The 20,109-nt window shown below is 32.3% G+C and overlaps 1 protein-coding gene across 3 annotated transcripts; it reads left to right on the top strand.

Moving 5' to 3' along the window:
- The first annotated feature begins 3,763 nt into the window (after positions 1-3,763).
- LOC111620349 (cytochrome P450 4C1-like) lies at positions 3,764-16,311 on the top strand. Of its 3 annotated transcripts, XM_023362264.1 has the most exons (13): positions 3,764-3,891; positions 4,340-4,417; positions 9,791-9,925; positions 10,038-10,150; positions 10,213-10,298; positions 10,362-10,552; positions 11,165-11,234; positions 12,665-12,791; positions 12,857-13,054; positions 13,125-13,298; positions 15,432-15,498; positions 15,579-15,758; positions 15,829-16,311. In XM_023362264.1, exons 1-13 carry the CDS (start codon positions 3,852-3,854, stop codon positions 15,984-15,986), a joined length of 1,617 nt encoding a protein of 538 aa, XP_023218032.1. In that variant the 5' UTR covers positions 3,764-3,851; the 3' UTR covers positions 15,987-16,311. The 3 variants fall into 3 exon arrangements, with proteins under 3 accessions (XP_023218032.1, XP_023218034.1, XP_023218031.1); XM_023362266.1 differs by lacking the exon at positions 4,340-4,417 and having other exon boundaries at positions 3,801-3,891; XM_023362263.1 differs by lacking the exon at positions 3,764-3,891 and having other exon boundaries at positions 4,267-4,417.
- The last annotated feature ends 3,798 nt before the right edge of the window (positions 16,312-20,109 follow it).

The following is a 20,109-nucleotide window of genomic DNA, read 5'->3' as shown; positions in this document are numbered from 1 at the left end:
ATAAATTCGCCTTTCACCTTACGTGGAGAGAAATGGGCTAAATTCTGCGGCGTTGAACTGCCTGCTGCAATATACTGAGGAGGCAGTTTAGTTTTAAGCATTTTTTTGTATCATACATATTTCTCGAAATATTTCAATCTAAAGTTAAATGAGACACCTTCTTTAACAATATATTAATAAGTTCTGTAAGTAGGGACAATTGCAATTAACATTTGTTCATAATCACACGCATTGAAATGTTTTCACATCATTTCAAATAACTCATTCTAAAAAATAATATTTTTATTGTCTTCGCTGCATAATTTAATTGAATTAATTAGTTTTACATGTTTTTTTTAATAAATTTACTGCAAATGTAAAACAACAATGATAATGTTCGAAATTTATTTGGTTTATTTTAGTAATAATAAGTTAAATTCATTTTCTAAATTAGAAAAATAATATTACCGAGTGGAAATTTCTTTTTCTGTTAATAATTGTTCGTATTAAATTAAGTAGAAGTTAAAACAAGTAAAATTATAGCAGCCGGCAAGAATTAAGTTCCTGGCAACTTCACGAAATCAAAAATAAAAACACATAAAAGTTATGTACTTCTCGTTTTCTCATATTTCCTTGATCGTTCTAAGAAATGTTTACTTGTCAAACAAATCTGTACTAAATTCAAAACCTTGATTTCACCTTTACTTTTAAAATAATGAAATCCAGATTCGTAACTTTCCTCATTTTACTCACAAAAAATACAGTAATTTCTGTAAATATTCCATCTCTTCACATACAAAACAAATTTAAATAAAATAAATTTAGAAAATAATCGAAATAATCAATTACTTATATTTAACATATTTAATTTATGAAATTATTTTAATTGTATTAGAGTTGTTCAACTTTTGTACAATTACTTTAATTTTATTTATTAAATTCTTTGAATATGTCAGATAGCTTTTACAATACTCATAGTAAGACAGTACGAAAGTTTATGGGCTAGACTAATGCAAGAATGACAATTACTGTACCAATCGAAAACTACTCATATTTAATTAATTATGCATTTTATATAAAAATTGAATTAAAAAAAGAATATGATGTAACAACGTCTGAAAAAGCGTTGTGTTGTTTCATGATAATGAGCATCCGCTCACCTTCGACAACACTGTCTATATTCTTTGGAAACTCCTTTTTTAGATCTTAAAGTAACTTTATAGTCCTGTTCACGCCAAATAGGAATATCACTTGTTTGTTTCCACCAATGAAGCTTTACCGAAAAGGAGATTCATGTCTGACAACGAGATGAAGAGGGAAGTTCATTCCTTGTTCATAGCTGAGCCGATACCATTTTCAATGAGACAGTAGGAAAGTTAGTTGATGGATGGGGTATTGAACAGCTGGAAGATTTTGTCGAAAAATGATGTATTTGACTTTGCTGAAAATTGATTAAAATGAATTCTAGACCATTAGCGCGGATCAGTTTAGACTCAACCTCGTTTAATTTCTGAATAAAATTTTTATGTTTATGTCTTCGTAATCTAAACAAATTAAAATGTTCAACGTGTATTTACAGCAAAAATCTTTCGAAAGTACATAACTGAAAATATGTAATAAAGTTCGATATTCAAAATTTATAAATATATTTATTTTAGAATCTTATTCAGTAATTTACAAAAATACAGGATAATTACAGAAATGTTCTATCCAGTATTAATTTGTTTGATTGATTGTTCGATTTGAACAACGCAGAATTAAATGCCAACTGGAATGATTAAACTCAAGACAATTGCTCATTAATCATCAGCTTTACTTTAAAAATGATTTCATTTTTATAACTTTTATTGTATTGTTCCCAGTTTTATTTATGACGGATAATAATTTCGACATTATGTTCGACATTTTTCAAATACTTGACAATCAAAGGTAAGAAGTCTATAGCGAAATCGGAATAAAATAAGTTATTAAAGGGGTTCAACTCCGCCGAATTTAGCCCATTTCTATAAGGGTAGGGTGGAAAGCAAATTAGCTAACGCTGCAATCCGCAAAGATAAGTTTTCCTGTTATGTTTTATTGCATAATGATTCCAGAATGAAAGAAAAATGGCTCAATATGGTTTCTCAATCATCATAATTAACGCTGAAATCTGCGAAATCTACGGAGATTCGTTGTTTTAATGGAAAATACCTATTTCTTTCAGCGTAATGATTTTACGTTGAAAAAGAGTGTTTACTTGCATCTCACCTTTAAAGTGGCCTATTGCAGCGGCATCTACTTTGATTCGAAAAACTATATTTAGCCATCAGAGTTTCTTACCTCCAGTCCAAAATCATTATGCAATTAAACACAAAAAACTATAAGTAAACTACAAAAAACGATTCGAAAGAATGTTTCAGATAAATTCTACAAAATCTTGGATTTAGACTAAAAATCTGTTATAAAAATTTGGACTTTTTTTTGAATTTAGAAATTCGCCTTTCACCTTACATGGAGAGAAATGGGCTAAATTCTGTGGCGTTGAACTGCCTGCTGCAATATACTGAGGAGGCAGTTCAGTTTTAAGCATTTTTTTTGTGTCATACGTNCTGTATGAAGTTTTTGGGCTAGACTCATTCAAGAATGACAGTTTCTGTACCAATCTAAAACTACTCATATTTAATTAATTACATATTTTATACAAAAATTCAACCGAAAGAAGGAATACGATATAACAACACCTGAAACAACGTTGTGTTCTTTCATGATAATTTGCATCCGCACACCTTCGACAACACTATGTATGTTCTTTAGAAACTCCTTTTTGAGATCTTAATGTAAGTTAAAGACACTTGATTTTACACGTGATTACATGTGATTTTATTATTAGTGCGCTTGCGTGGAGCATCGAGTTACGTATTTTTCTTTGTTAAATAAATTATACACCGAATTACAATGCGTCCCCGTAATTACCGTGAGCTCGGGTGTACTTTTTAAAATCTGAATACAATTTGCTAGGCGATTTCTTTAGTATTAAGCATTTATAACTCAGTTGTACGAAAGATGTAATAGTTTTAATTAACGATAATAAAAAAATCGATTAATTTTGCTTTAAATTCAACAGTTTGAATTTAATTTCTGTGACCACAGCATTTCGCTTCGCCACCCCGTTTAGAGTCGGCATACATAGTTTATTAAATACTCACCTAGAATATCGATAATGATTTTTCCAACCTAAGCGTAGCTACAAGAGAAAGTAACCGAAAGTTGTTCGGGTATTTCGGAGAGAAACGTTACGATATTTTCTAATTATATTGAAAAGCTATTATTTTTTTACCCTTAACGAATCTGTGGCTCGCCAGTTAAGCTCGTTTATGTATAAACTAAAAATCGTGTCGATTATATCACGTTGAGAGTATTCTGACTCCGAATCTGTAAAATGTAGGATATGGATGGGTGGGATAAAACGATTTGCACCACTTGTGGTTTGTTATCTGCGTAATTGGATGCAGTACTCGAAACATTTATTCCATATGTTATTTTTGCTTAAGCACGTATGATATCATTTTATTTGATACGAATGATGCTGAAAAACACACTATGTATTTTGTTTTTACTGTGAACTTAGCAAGAGACAGAGCAAGTTATTTGTCTGAGTTTTTCAAAAAACATCACTTCATTCGCTCTAGTGAGAGTTCGCAGTGCCACGTGCGGTCATGAAATGTGTTGTCGAAACACCCGTGTCGGGTATAGTTTGCAGCAGTTCAGCAACAATTGAGTTCCCCCACAATCAGTTCCAGTGCTATGATGAAAACCAGTACGTGCCGTGGCACGTACTGCTTCTCATCATAGCACTGGAAATGTGTACCGGGTTTGACCGTTGATCCAACATCATGCTCCCAAGTTACGTGCTCTGTGTGTCGCAAGTATATAGTAAGTATCGTGTTTATGTCAAATTACAATAAACCTAATTCTATTTAAAATAATATTTCCTAATTATATAACTTAATATATAATTATTAATTATATAACTAATTATATAACTAATTATATAATTATATCTTTAGATTATAATTACCTTTTAATCGAAATATTTTGTAAATACTTCAAATCCTAGGTTAAATTATAGACACGCGAGAAAAAATCATTACTGCACTTTCGGTTTGCTGTATGACAAGTTTAGACGTCAAACATTGGCACGTGTCATAGAAACTCTGATTTTAATTGGCATTTTTCCATGCTAATTGTTTTACAGATATATTAATATATGCGTAGACAATTATTACCTACCACATTACAAACCGTAGAGCAAAAGGAATATTAACCATGTTTCTGTCGACTTTGCAAATTCTTTTAAGTTTGCTTATTATATCTCTTCTAGTGATATATTCATTAGGAAAGAAATGGAATAACAAAACAAAACAACAGGAAAATTATCCGTCTTCCTCTGCATCTGAAGGTAAGTAAATATTTGAAACTATCGTTAATTTAACAAAAAAGAACTTTGTAACAGACTTCGGTTAAGTAAATTTTCCTTGGTTTTATATGCAACTTTTACAAACATTAAAACCAGAAAAACGAATTTAACTGCAAACTTTTTCTGCTTAAAATTATAATTTCTAATGCTTAGTTGACAATTTTCTTTTAATAATTGCAACACACCCGAGACAAATCTAAATGAAGAGTATTTTCGTATTATTATTTCTGAATTATTACTTGCTTTGTTTTGCGAGGAATAAAACGTATCGTTATTGGTTTATTTATAAAGATCTGGTTGGGGTAATAACTGCATTTATCATTACTTTTTATTTTTCGGGTGTAAATAATGTGATTTGTAAGTAAAGAGTTGGTTTTGTCGCGGTTGATTAAACGTAAATATAACGAACGAAAATGGTGGATATGCCTGAATGTCGGCCGTCGTTAAACCAAAGATACTTATTTTGGTTCGGGTAGTGGCTCCAGATGCCTTCCATGTTGTGTTGGGGATCGGAATTAATGATAGTTAGGAGATTTTCGGAGGTTATAAAATTAGTGTTAACTGTGTTCCGAAGATTGCTAGAGAGTCGTCTGCTTTGTCGTTGATGTCAATACCAAGGGGCGAGAGTCCAGACAAAGTGTATGTGCTTCTGGTGGCTGTAGTGGTTGTGTAGTTTGTTATGGCTGATGGTAGGGAATTTGTCACTGTAGTTGTTTTAGGCGGAGAGGATGGATTTGGAATCGATGCAAAGAACAACACTGGTAGGTCTGTCGATAACATATTTGATGACCTGCAAGATGGCCCTTGGCGGCGAAGATGGTGGAATCCAGCAACTAGTTTTTTAAGGTTCCTGGCAAAATTTGGAGGAGCCATTTGTTATCATATTTCATTTTAAAAATTTTATGTTTTTAGCTATTATAAAATTGCGAAAAGTTAAATTTCAAAAGTGAGGATAGATGTTATAAAAAAATTTTTGAATACTAATAACTACTAAAATCGTCAATAAGTTCGACCCTGTTAGAAATACACACAACCTCCTCTATCTCCCCACCCCGTCGACCGTTAACTACCAAAATATAATAGCATCAATCTACCTAATACGAAAAGCTCCCTGCAAAATTTTAGAAGTTTTCGACTAAATGCATAGGACCGATAACACGCGCTAACATCTATGCATAAAAATCCTCAAATTTTTTTTTACATTTGTCGACATTTGTAGGCACCCGAGTCCATAATTTAAATGGGCGTCATTTTTTGACCGATCGCTCGGCTCTAAATTGAAGCTGTACGCTAAATGTTTAAAAAGTACCAAGCGGGGTGAAATTCTGAAAGGTGGACGTTTTAACATTTTTAATGTGCGAATACTTCTTCCTATTTTCTGAACTGAAAACCTGCTAGGGGGCAGAGGTTTGAACCTAATGACAATTTTCAAAATAACGTTATGGCTCATTTCAAGTCCTAGCTGCAACATTTTATAAAGAGGGATTGCAAAGCGCTTCCAGAGATATAATAATTGCCTCGATCTTCACGGCGATTATGTCAAAAAGTAACCATGTTTGCAGCTAACTTCCAGTTATAAATTCATTTTGTTAATTACACTTGTCTTTGTTTTATGGACCATCGGTAGTTGGAAGAAAACAGCCTACGTATGTACGGACACTCTTCAGAGCAATAAGAATATCAATCATGTTTCTGTTGAATATATTACAAAATTTTGTCAGTTTACTTTTTTTTTATTCTTCTAGTGATACATTCATTAGTACAGAAATTGAAAATAAAAGGAAACAACAGAAAAAACATTCGTCTTCGGTGATATATCAAAGACTTTTTCTCTAATTGGAAATAAGTAAATGCTGAAAGTATTTTTTTTTATTAAAATATATTTAATTAACAGCAATATTTTTATAAAAATCGGCAATATTAAAATATAGAAAACAAAATTTACCAGGCGGAAGAAAAAGAATCCAGTATATTAATATTTAACTGATTTAACGTTTTTGGAACCTTACATAATGTGAGAATACCTGGGAGGATTGGCCTTCTCACCGTTAGGTCGTTACAACCCGCTAATGGTGTGTCACTGGTTGGCGTTAAAGTATAGGAGGGTCTTAAATGCGAGTTGGGAGGGAAGTTGCGGGTAAGTTCGATCAGGGTCCGTATAAATTGAATGAGTAGACAGGAGCATTTACAAAAACACATAGAATTTAATATATATACATATAAAATACAAAGAAAATAAGCTAACAATTAAACACACTTCTATATATGAGAGTGTTTATGAATGAGTTTAAAACGATACCTCTGATCTGGTTGATTCGGCCTTTGGATATAGAGACGGTAATGGCCTGGAGGAATAGAGGTCGAACGATTATGCCTAAACTATTTCTATTGCCGTCTTCCCGATTATGTGAATTTGACCCCTTTTTTATCTCGGATTCCCTCCAATCGAGTTTTTAGATTTATAACATCTGACGGATGTTTGTTAGGAGGTGTCATAACATCTGTTTAAAAAGGGAGTTTTACTTTTTTTCACAAAAGGTGACAAATGTGTCACTTTTAGCGTGAAAACATTACTTTAAATTATTGTGAGAACTGAGGGGGTATAGCTTCAAGCTTCTCCCCACTTAGCAGCCGCTCTGTCAGAGAATGGCTATATAGGAGGGTAAAATATGAATGGGAAAGGAAATCGGTAAGTCGACATGTTACCGATCGCACGCAAGGAGGTTACCGATTCTACTCAAGGATGACACTGCATTAAATATAGAAGACATTTAATTATCTAATTACCTAAATCTATACATACGCGTACAATGCGAAATGCTACACAAAGGGATTACTCAAAATTATTCTACATCGCGACAAGGAATATAGGCACGTCGATTAGTCGTTTAAGTTCTAGCTTAGAGGTGGCCAAAACGTGGCGCATGCGCCAAACTTGGCACATTGGACGATTACAAGTGGCGCTTCAGTTAGATCTGAGTAAAATTGCCAGATTTGGCTTTTTTGCGATTAAAAATATTATATAGAAAAATAAATTTTTTATAATCTGTCTTGGCAAGTTCATTTGTTGCACAATTCGTTACAGTCTATTTTGCAGATAAAATGAGTGTTCTCCACATAGTAAATTACAGTGTATGCATGTATTGTGAGTCTTGCGATCTTTATTTCCGATCAGTTTACAGGCGTGTAAATGGTTGAAAACATTTATTGTGATTAAAGTTATTCCAAGCTGATCTCGNAATTCGAATTTTATGTTCGAATTTAATTCGAACAAATTCGAACAAAACATTCGAAATAGAAAGCCACTTTCAACCACTTTCAGCCTCATATCTCCCGCACCCTTATAGCTATCGAGACGTAACCACCCCTATGCACGAATGGAGACTTGGTGCTACCACCACATACAAACACCATTCACGTGCGATGTGTAGTTTTGGCGAAAAAGTGAAATATAGGGAGATACACGTCCATTTATATATATATATATATATATATAAAATTGCTTGTCCTGACTGACTGAATGAATGACTCACTCACTCACTCACTGATTCATCATCGCCCAGAGCAAACCGCTTAACATAAAGAGGTGAAATTTAGTAGACAGTTAGGGTACGTAATGGAAACGCTCACTAAGAAGGGATTTTTCGAAATTTTTACGCGGTGGGGAGAAGAGGATTAAGGCTTCATCGAGTACTTGGTGTATTAAATTAATAACATTTGAGACATTGTTATAAATATTTTCATATATTTCGATTTTAAAAATGTTCAAACCGTTTTAAATTTGAATTTGTTATTGCATATTGATTCGATTATAAAACGATTGTAAACGTTCCAGAAAATTGATCAAATTGAAAATAGTTCGTTTGATTCTCGGCAATTCTTTTCAGCGGTAGGTGTTATATAACAATTACTATGGTTGTTGAAATACTAAATATAAATGAGGTTTGCTTGCAAAATTCTCGCGGGCAAAGCATCGAGTAACAGCTAGTATATATATATATATATATATATATAGATTATATTTGTATATAAACATGCGGGATTCGTTTCTTTTATTATTAATTATTATAAAGTAATTATTTTATTGTGACGTCGTCACAATGCCAGGCTGCAATTCTTAATCGTTAGTTATAAGTATAGTGATTTGCTGAATACTTTATGATATTTAAACTATATATTTTCTATTTCAAATTAGTAGTGTCTTCTTCTCGTACATCATATTTTCCAATAAGCAAAGAAGTCTTGCTCGTCATGTCTTTAACTGCTGTCAGGGGAACAATTTGAATTAAAAATAACGTAACTTTTGATGTGATAATGAAGTTTGTAAATAGCTCTTATTTCGTTTAGCTTCAAACTCTTTTTTCGACGTTGATTCATCTAACTCCTTTTTCTCAGAAATAATAAATGAGAAATAGGCAAACGGACAACAGTTGAAATTTAAAGGACTACTTTTTTGTTAAATTTGCAGCAAAATTTCTATATTTTTAAATTATTTTCAAAACATTATTAGCTTTGTTTTTTAAGAATAAAATCCATTCTTATTGATTCATTTATAAGCATTTATCTTGTCTTTTACTCAAAAAAAATTTTAAACGCTCATTCAGGAACGTATTTTTTTTGAATTAAATAAATTAAACAGTAATCTGTGCCAGAGTAGCAGCAACATCATAGAAAACTGAACAGACACTCCTCACTTAACGAGCGAATTCGGTTCCTACCACTATAAACATAAGCGAACTGATCAACAAACAAAGAGATCAACCTTTGTATTTTTTCTGAACAAGAAAGAGTTTGAAACATCGGAGCTTTAGATTGAAACTCTTCTTTAATCCCCGACAGGAAATGTATAATTGAAACTTTCTAACCAAAATCTTCTTGCTTAAATTTGTGCAAAATTACAAAATGAAAATGACGATTACTTATAGTTGAATTTAAATAATACATCATGTACGCACATCAAGAAGAATAAAAGTAGCACATGTTTCATTTTAAACTACTTGTATTTGAAAAAAAACATTCAGAAACATAAAATAATAACTTTCTCTTATAATGCTGTTTCCATTTAACATACAACGAGCATTGCGGCTAATGGTTTCCTGTACCAAACTGTTCTTATCAGCTCTTCCATAGTAACAGCAGATCGTAATTTTATATTTTAACTCAAACGAAATTCTTTGTCTACCATTCTCCGTTTTATTTTCCCATTCTAGTTTCAACCGAAAAATATGAATTTGTTAAATTATACCGAATTTCCCACCGGAAAAATACGCCGGTGAAATTAGTCGTATTCAACACAGAATGTGGCTATGATTGAAAATTAAATAGATATATTCAGGTCTTGCAATATTTATTCAGGTCTGTATATGAGGAAGAAAAAAAGCAACAACAAATCGAGGAAGGAAATACCGAAAGCCACCACTTTGCCCTATTTTTGGAATTTGATTTTCTGTCCAGTAAAAGCGCAAGATTATCGGAAACTTTGTGGCACCTGTAAGTATAATTAAAAGGTATTAAATTATATGCTACGATATAATGTTATTTACGAATTTGTTTTCGAATAGCGATCAATAAATGTTAATGCCCTGTTTAATAAATTTTTTAGTTATAGTTCAACTATTGAGTTGTGCGTGTTTGGCATTCATCAAAGAGAAACTAATGAAACTTTCTTGGGGTGGCTATCATTATATTGTATTATCTCATCCCGATGTGGCTCAGGTATACTTGCTTCGTCACGTAATAAGTGCTTTGTCACGTTAACAATTGATTATTTAATACAGGAAGCGCTAAAGAATAACACCGTGATCAACAAAGATTGGATTTATAATATTCTTCATCCGTGGCTGGGAACAGGTCTTCTCACAAGGTAAAACAATCGTCGAATATTTCACATTAACACAAGTAATTTATTTGTTTACAATCGAAACAGTTCGAATGATAAGTGGAGACATCGTAGGAAATTGTTAACTCCGGCATTTCACTTTCGAATTCTCGAAAACTTTCAAGGAATTTTCAACGACCACTCAAACATATTAGTTGAAAAGTTGAAAAATAAAAAGCGAAATGAAGAGTTTCTTATTGACGAGCTAATCAGTCTGTGCACTTTGGATATTATTGGAGGTAAGAATTGATTAAGCAATGTTTACTTGCAGGGAAATTGCCTTTTTACAAGCAGAAAAAATATTTTTAACATTTTTTTTAATAATCTAAAAAAACTACGATTCGAAAATGTGCTGAAAAATGAACGAGCAGTTGAGAGTGTGTTTTTTAAACTTGTCTCTTCATTACGACAGTTTCGAAATGTTATTTTAAATTAAAAGTTTTATTTCATTTCGAGAATTTTGATTTTTCTTTGTATTTTGCGAATAAGACAATCTGTTTTAATCGTACGCATTGTGAGGTCAACCAGTCGGACCATAGCAGAAAAAAGAATAATAAGGCGCTGAGCCGTCAGATTCTAAATTAGAGCCAACGAAACTTTCGATTGCAAGTACGATTGGCATTGCGAAATTTTCTATCGATATGTTGACGCATTAATACATTGAAATGTGTCGTTTTCATAACCATGAGAAAAAAAAAGTTTTCTAATAAGTTTTCTTTCATTTTCTCAGTACTTTTTGAAATTGAGTCACAGTATGTTCCAAATTTCTTTCAGTTAATACAAAGAAATTTACAAAGTAAAGTATACAAATTCAATATGTTATTTTATAAATGTACTATTATTATTTACAGATTCAGCAATGGGAGTTCGATTCAACACTCAAGACAGATCTCATAGCGATTATGGCGTTGCCATTAATGAGTAAGTTGAAAAGAAATATTTAATGACAAATCTAAATAGAACTTTACTATTCAAAACTGCTTATAACTCGCTTTTGAATAACTCTAAGGATTTTCTAGCTATTTTTTCAATTTTCATGTAATTACTATTTTCGTTTTTCTATCGATTATTGTACAACAATCTCAGCTTTACCACTATGAAAAGTCATAATTGCAAAAGGTGACAATGGATCAAAGATGACAAACGACCTCGTAATTTTAATTGACTGTGAAAGGTTTTCATAGCATGGATAGAATTGTCCTCCAGACCACTTGTAGTTTGATTCTATTACACGTGTTCGCATAGGATACAAATTTGTTTTTATGTCCTGTGATGCTATGGAAGAAATGAAAGAGTTTCCATTTACGCATACAATGCAATCCTTGCTGCCTCTTCCGTGAGGAAAAAATACACAAAATATCTTCTAAATACGATTTTACATTCAATGGCGCAATTAAGCATGTTAGTATAACAGTATCATACTATTTGAATATAAGGTAGTTTTGCAATACGTAAAAAATAAATTATTTTTATTTATTGTCAAACTTTTATTATTAAGTATTATTAGAGACGTTTCATTTGTCCAAACACACAAGAAATGAAGCTGATTTTAAAGGATTAAAACTTCTCACTACACTATAAAAATTCTTAGTGACCTTAGTGTAAGAAAAATAACATTAATTTTACATAGATTGCCTCCTTCTCAATGGCTTTACATACCCCTCAATGAATGAGGGTATTAAAAAATTCAGCATCAATTCAGTAAGACGTTACAGGAAGTGACGCAACTGCTGGAGTTTATGTGAGAAGACAAATGCTGTCTGCCTGGATATCAGAAAAAAAAAGAAAATGGCGAGAAGAAATAAACAAATTAAAATTTTGTAAATTTCTGTAAAAGTTAATAATAAATAAATCAATCTTAATATTACACTTTAACAACTAACACTGTTTATGTCATGTCTAAAATAACTATACTAGTATATTAAATTATTGAAATAATGTACTAACCTGATTTTATTTATTGAAGAACATCCATTAACAAATAAATTAATGTCGACATTGTCAATGCAAAATAGTTTTCACGTGTCTAATGGTTGCTGCCATGTTGTTTATTGGCAGCGAGCAGAAGTTGCTTGAGATTTCTGAAAGAGGTGCTGTCAACGCATAATATTTCAAATACGCCCAATAGAATTATCACACATGAAAACTGTAACAATGAGTAAGAAAATTATGTTCAGCTTTCAAAATCATTTATTATTCTAATGACGAAAGCATTTTACAAAGTTTCAAAAAAAATTATTTTGTTTCAGGTTGTTTTCACATTTCACATTGTTAAAATATTTTTAACAATGTGAATATATTTCAGTTACTTGAAGCATTTTTAATATACTACATTGTGTTTTATAATTCAGTATAACATCCGCAGTTATTCAATGGTTCACGAAGCCTTGGTATTGGTTCAGTTTCATCTTCAACCTTAGTCCATTAGGGAAAAAATTTTACAAAGACATTGACACGATTCACGAATTCGACAGAAAGGCAAGTTCATTTGTTTTTATTTATAAACTATTTACATTGTTAATTAAAGAATGAAAACAATTCAGGTAATTAGAGAAAAGAAACAAAAAATGATAGAAGAACTGAAAGACAATCAAACAATCGACAACTTTCAAGAAGAGAAAGAAGTTACAGGGGTAAAGAAGAGGCGAGCATTTCTGGATTTACTGCTTTATCATCATTTAACAGATAAAAGTCTCAACGAAGAAGATATCAGAGAAGAAGTTGATACATTCATGTTCGCAGTAAGATCAGTTTCATTTACTAATTTAAGAAAAAGAGATTCGGGGTATATAAAAATTGTTTTTTTGTTAGGGGTACGACACAAGTGCGATGGGTATTAGTTGGTCTCTTTATTTGCTCGGATTGCATCCCGATATACAAGAGAAAGTTTACCGGGAGCAGGAAGAAATTTTTGGTGAAGACACGAATAATTCTATTACGTCCGAAGACCTTAGAAAAATGAAGTATCTGGAACGCGTTGTCAAGGTAACAATTAACCTATGCCTGGTTGAAAGGTGAAATTTAGACATTTAAATTATTAACAATTGTGTGGCAGGTAATAGTGAGGGCTTATCAGAACATTGATGGGCACGAACGCTCAGGAGTCAGAGTGAAACGTTTAATAAACAAAAAAATAACTACATAAGTATGGGAACGAAAGAACCCAAAATGCATTTTGGTCTATTTTCCGATAGAAAATATTCCCTCGTCAGTTAGTATTAACTAAACGCTTTAGTATATTTTAAATTATAAAGGTAAAATGGAATACCATTTACATTTCTAAAAATAACTTTACTGGTTTTTGAATAAAAATCCCAAAATTATCATGAGTACATACTATAACTAATTGGAATGAACTGTCACTTGTAAAAATATACTATTTATTTTGTTGTTATAAAAAAATTATTTAAAAAATGTTACGAATGGATAGTAATATGGAATAGGTGGTTTAAATAATTGGAAAACTAATTAGACTTCATAAAACATAGTTATTTTTTACTATAAAAACCATATTTTTAAGATTATGTACATGTCATTCCTGCTTCGAGTCTATTTACAAAAATCACAGATATAATTTTCCTTCACTGCTCCGGCGGTACAATCAAGATGAGCCCACAGAGAACAGCTGAAGCATTGAATCCAAATTTTTCCACGTTCATCTTTGGAGAATTTTCCGTTGCAGAAGATACATTCAGCGTCTTCGTTTTCTGATTATTTAGTTGATGGCATAAAGTCCATTACAGATAATACATCAGACTAGAACGATTCATCACTGCTGACAATGGAATCATCTCTAGTAGGTTTAGGTGTAGAAGTTCAGTCTAAGTTTAATTTCTTAATATGTGGTCTTTGAATGTTCGGTTTCTTTTGTCGTTTTGAAGCTTCTGGTTTTTTATTTTCGTCCTTTTCTTTCAGTTTATCCATTTATTTTAATATTCCATGATACCTAACACGCCGTCTTGGAAAATGAACCTCTAAACTGATGGACAAAACATTGTCAGCTAAAAAACGATTAAGCTTAGTTCACAGCAGAAAAACAGAGCGAATAACACGTCAGACACGACGTCATTTTCGGCGAATTTTACCATTTCGCAAATCGCTTCGAAATTGGTACTGTCGAGCTTTTTCGCTAGCGAAAAAATTTCGAACCAATCGTATTTTCGCTAGTTGTCACGTGGTTATTGTTGTTTTCAAGATGGCTACAGAAACTTTCTCACGCAATAGATTACATGTTGTAATTAATGATTTTAATATTTTTTTCACCCAGCATCGCTTTCTTTTCGACTTATTTTTCTTTCTGAATAAGTAAACAAATGTGGTTAACGATCAAATATCGGAAGCGCCCATTTTGTTTTTCGAGATGACGTTTTTACTTGCTTGCAAATGATTTGCTGTTTAAAATTCGCAATCGCTTTTCGTTTTTGGTTGTACGGTCAATTTCGCTATATGCGAATAAAAATCGCTTTTCGCTTTTCACATTCGCTTTCGCTATTCGCTCAGTGTGAACTAAGTTTTACAGTATAACAAACTACAGTTCTCTTAGAGTGCGTTATGCTTAACATCAATGTTCAAGTCACATGTGTACCAGTAGGTTAAAATGTTTGAAAACTTGCCTGCAAAAGTCTTGAAAATCACAAAACACACTTTGCTCTGTAGCGAGAGGTACGACGACAACCAGCGGTCAAATCTCTCTGCATTGCATCTGAAGAGTGGCAAGAATAAACAAATCTGACCTGTATATTCGATAAGCTATAAATTGGTTTTACTTTTTTCGCTTAAGACAGTAGTGACAATATGCAGTATGTAGGCCCTATATATGTTTTCGCTGTTATCGAGTACGCAGAGGCTACTTCTACCGATTTTTACTCTTAATCAGAAACCAAAGATAAGGAAACTATTACTGTTGTCAAATGTTATCTCCATATACTTATGTACCTATGACATGTATTTCGCATTTTTTCTTTTTTATATTAATAGAAACTTTTTTGTATCTTAACAAAAAGTATTTAAGAGCAACGAACTATTTTTATATTTTGTGGAATTTTGTTTGTAAATACAAAAAAAGTATTATGTTATCAAATACTCGTCAACTATTTTGAAATATTAAAGTAATTTCAGGAGACACTCAGGATCTATCCTCCGGCAACTTTCATAGCGAGAAAAAATTCATCTGATTTGAAAGTGGGTATGTGTCGCCTTTTGAGAGTAAATACACTTCCCAGCAATGCCATAAATTTCATTGATAACAATTAAATTTTCTTTCAGGTGATTATATCTTGCCGGCACAATCGTCCCTTGTAATAAACATTTATGGGATTCATCATAATCCAATAGTTTTTGTTAATCCCGAAGTGTTTGATCCGGATCGATTTCTACCAGAAAACTGCGAGAAACGTCATCCCTTTGCCTTTCTACCGTTCTCTGCCGGTCCACGCAATTGCATAGGTAAGTAAATGTGATAAGAGACAAAGGCCTCCTGAGCTCCTGTGTTTCTGACGTATTTACCTTTCTTCAGGTCAAAAATTCGCTATGATGGAGATGAAGACAGTTTTAGCGAATGTTGTTCGACATTTTCGAGTGAAGTCTTTGGACCACAGAGATAAGATTTTCGAATCTGCTGACGTCATTCTTCGTCCGAAATTCGGTATAAGAATGACTGTCGAAAAACGATAAAAGAAAAAAATATTTTCTTTCAGAAAATATAAAATCTATAAAAGTTACGAAACAATTGTTCATAGTACAATGTTTCATGTATCCTAGATTCTTCTCTATATTATAATCTGCAATTCAAAATTGTAGACATGATCAGCCTGGCCAGAAAAGGTCAATGTTAGATAAAAGAAATAGAAGGCGACCTGCAAACGTTGACACATACGTCTGATTTCTTTCAGCTCTTTTCTTTTCTATATTCTTAAAACGTATTTATACTTCTTTCGTTATAAACAATTAAACTTTTTTGCAATTTATATTACTGTGATTTATTACGTGTTAACGATCAATGCCGTCTTCCATTTTTGTCATGTGACATAGACCCTTTTCGTTTAGATTGATTAATGTCACTGTGTCGAAAATAATATACTAATTTTGGTATTAAATTCTTTAAAATTATATTTTAAAGCGTTTAGTGTATTTATTTACTTTACAACAGAGCAGTAGAAATGCTTTTGACGAATTTTGTATTTGGATTTAATTGCATAATATTTTACACATTCCAAAAGGTTCGAATTTTTTACCATTTGAAAAGTATAAAAATATTTAACCTTATAAAAGGCATTTAAAAGTCTTTTGTAAACATAGCGCATTGACACGTTGTGAGCCACTAAACTAGTTTCAATACAAAAGTCAAGCAGTAGTAACACAATCGTAACACGAACGTAACGCAGACGAATTCTTCAGACATAAAATTTTGAGTAACTAAATTAAAAAATATTACGAGCAATTATTATATTGCGACATCGTCACACTGCCGGGTTGCAATTTTAAATCATATTTTGTATTTATTTAGCTTAAAACATATGTTAATTTAATGGTGTATCTTTTTGTACATCATGTTATTCCTGTGAGTGTGGGGCCAGTCATCTGTCTAACTCCTTTTAGAGGAAATATTTGAATCAAATTATCATACTTTCCGTTACAAACCGATGGTTAATATATAGTTAATGGAGGCCTCCTTCCTTTTTGTTTTGTATTTCTTTTCTCCATTATCATTTATTTAGCTCCATTCTGGAGAATGAGGAGGAACAATAATCAGAGTGATAAACAAACATTCATTCACACACACAAACAAACGCACGACAATCGAAATTTATAAATGAACAATCTCTTTCAAATTGCATCCAAACACATCTTGTTAAAAATTTTTCATGGACATTTGATTCTGAACGAGCAATGATTAATAGTGTTTTGCTAATTCTGTTTGTCATCTTTACGATGTCGAAAAACTTAATTAAATTTTTTTATACCTGTTCGTTTACAACATGGGTCGCCAAAGTAGTCGATATCGACTCCGCAGGGGTCGATGGAACATTATTGGTGGGTCCAAGCAACTAATGGGTCGATGTGGAGGGTCGATTTTTCTTTCTGTTTTTTTTTTTTTGGTCCATACGGAAATCACAAGGGAATTTTTTCTTGGCTCATACACTTGCACTTGTAATAAAATTTTGTGGGGGTGATTGTGAGGTTTTGGAAAGTTGTTGGGGGTCGACTGTTAAAAAAGTTTGGCGACCCCTGGTTTACAACAATTGATTGAATGCTTTTAATTTTCTTATAATTAAAGATTTCTTATAAATTATTCGCAAGTTAAATGTAATACTATGCACTTTATTAATCCACAAGAGACGGCAAGAGGCATGTGAACATTCCTGGCAAAAATGTTTAAATTGTGTGAATTGCGAGAGAAAATGAAGTATTTTCCCATACTTCAAAGCGATCGGCAAATCGCCTTCGTATCACGACTTTCCCGAAACAAATGCTGTTGTCTTGACCATAGCAGATTTGTGGTGAAAGTGAATTGCAGATCGCTTTCGGAGCAGAACTTTCGAACGAGATTTTTACAGTTGAAAAAATAAATAATACGTAGTATAAATATTACTTTTTCTGTTGTTATAACAGAGAGAACGTATAGTAAAAAATATTTTCCAACGTGATTTTTACGTTTTCGTATTTTCTGTATGTATGGATATGTTTGCAGATGGCTTACACATGCAATATTAAACTTGCCCGGATAGTTGAAATATAATTAGATCAAGTTAAACGACAGTCAATATAGAAAGTACAAGTAAAATACTTTAAGAGTTGGCAAAATTTTTTTCTATTTGTCATGCATGAATTTCATAGATTGTTTGGTAATAGATTAACTTATTAGGACAGAGCCTTAGCAATGCATAGACCGTTTCTTTAACTCTTTCCAACCTGTGGGCTTTAAAAGGGCCTTTTTTAGCAAGCCCATTATGGGTTTGATCAGGACCACAATGATGTAGCTGGGTAATGAGGGACTGGGCCCGACATATCCAGACAGACGACTTATCCGTCCTGATCCGCGTGGTTCCCCCAGAGCAGTAGGTTGCCACTTTGACCGCTCGGCCATCAAGCGAATGGATAGGTCTGGGGTTTCTTAACGCCCCTAATCCTCGCAAACATTCTTGTACAGTGGATTAAAAAAGTAATGCGCCGCCAAGAGCGTCAAAAACATTGCTTCGACTCTCAGTAGGACCTGGATCGGGGAAACAGTAAAGTTGTAAAACATTAGCACCATGTTTTGTTACATAAGTAATAATTACAACGTTTGTATGTGGCTTGGCGTTGCCATCAAAGAATATTCAATTTTCTGACGTCATTGTTTTTAGTTCTTTTAAGCCATCGTAATTATACTTAACTTTCAATCATAATTAACGTTTGCTCTTTCATCAGCACAAATGATTGCATTTTCGTGTCGTGCAATATGTTAATCGTCAGTTACAGCAATTTGTCAACTTTGAACTTCTTTGTGATACTCGTAACATCTTCACTTTGATAGAGCTTCCTCCCTGCAGCTTATTTTATCAAGACGGGCAGGCGTTTTTCTGTCAATTCCCCAATTTAACGCAAAATTTGATGCATATTCTCTTATCTTCTGACTACCCTGACGAATTTTGGAGACAGATAGAGTGAGTGTTTGAAACTGTGAATAATAATTAAAGATATAACCTATACTGATATGTCGGTTACATATGTAAAATATAAAAATCTCCTGACAAAATTGCGTGTGTCGGCTACTATTTTTGCATTATCTCAGGACTGGATGAGCCAAAAGTCTTGAAATTTCACAGGGTTATTTCTATGTATGGGGCATTACTGCTATTAAATTTTGGTGGCTACAATTAAGTCAAGGATAAGGAAATTGGAGGCATTCATAAACCATACTTCAAGTGGGGTAAAATTTAATGAGAATTTCACTCCTTATTAGCATTTATAATTTTTTTAAAAATTCGTCTCTACCCTCAAAATTTAACGTCTTTTGTCTTTTCATAGTAATTAATAATATTAAAAAATTTTTATGATAAAACTGATAACAGATGGCGCCGCATACTATTTATCTATTATAAATAATGATACAAAAGTTATTCTTTAAATAAAATATCTTAACAGCGGAGATAGTTGGCAAATGTTGATGGATTTTTTTTTCAAATCGTCTACACAATTCAAAGGATTTTTTTCTTTTCTTGTTGTAATTAATTATCAATTAAACTTCAGTTCAAAGACAATTTTTAAAACATTTACACAACAACGTCAATTTTATTCCTATGATGCAGATTACAAAACATATCAAATCAGTCTCAAAAATGAAAATAATTGCCGTTGTTTTCAAGTACATATTTACTCTATAATATATTCCAAATATAATTACAGTAGAGCGTCGATTTTCCTAATCAATTGGGGACTGGGGTTGTCCGGATAACTGATATTTCGGATAACTGATTTATGTACGAAAAAATAGTTTAAGGTATCCGATGTCGAAATTTTTCTCCGTTGCTTGTCGCTTCGCATTGAATTTTCGTCGATGTTAAGCCTAACAAAGACTATTGTATCGTTAAAAAATATTTTTTTATTTTGTACAAACAAAATGAATATATTGAAAAATATAAAAATAATAAAAAATTATACTTCAGATGTTAATTTAGTATCAAAAACGTTAAATATTTGAGTAGCCCAAGACATTGCCAAAGATTGAAGCGCCACAGTACTGGCGAAAATTTAAATTTGCCGACTGGAATTCTTTCGGATGATTGACTTTCGGAAAATCGACGCTCTACTGTAT

The sequence above is a fragment of the Centruroides sculpturatus genome, unplaced genomic scaffold (assembly GCF_000671375.1).
Source record: "Centruroides sculpturatus isolate CEXI.00-Female unplaced genomic scaffold, Cexi_2.0 scaffold32, whole genome shotgun sequence".
Lineage (NCBI taxonomy): Eukaryota > Metazoa > Arthropoda > Arachnida > Scorpiones > Buthidae > Centruroides > Centruroides sculpturatus.
Note: the sequence above shows the minus strand (reverse complement) of the source record. Positions and strands in the feature narration are given on the sequence as shown.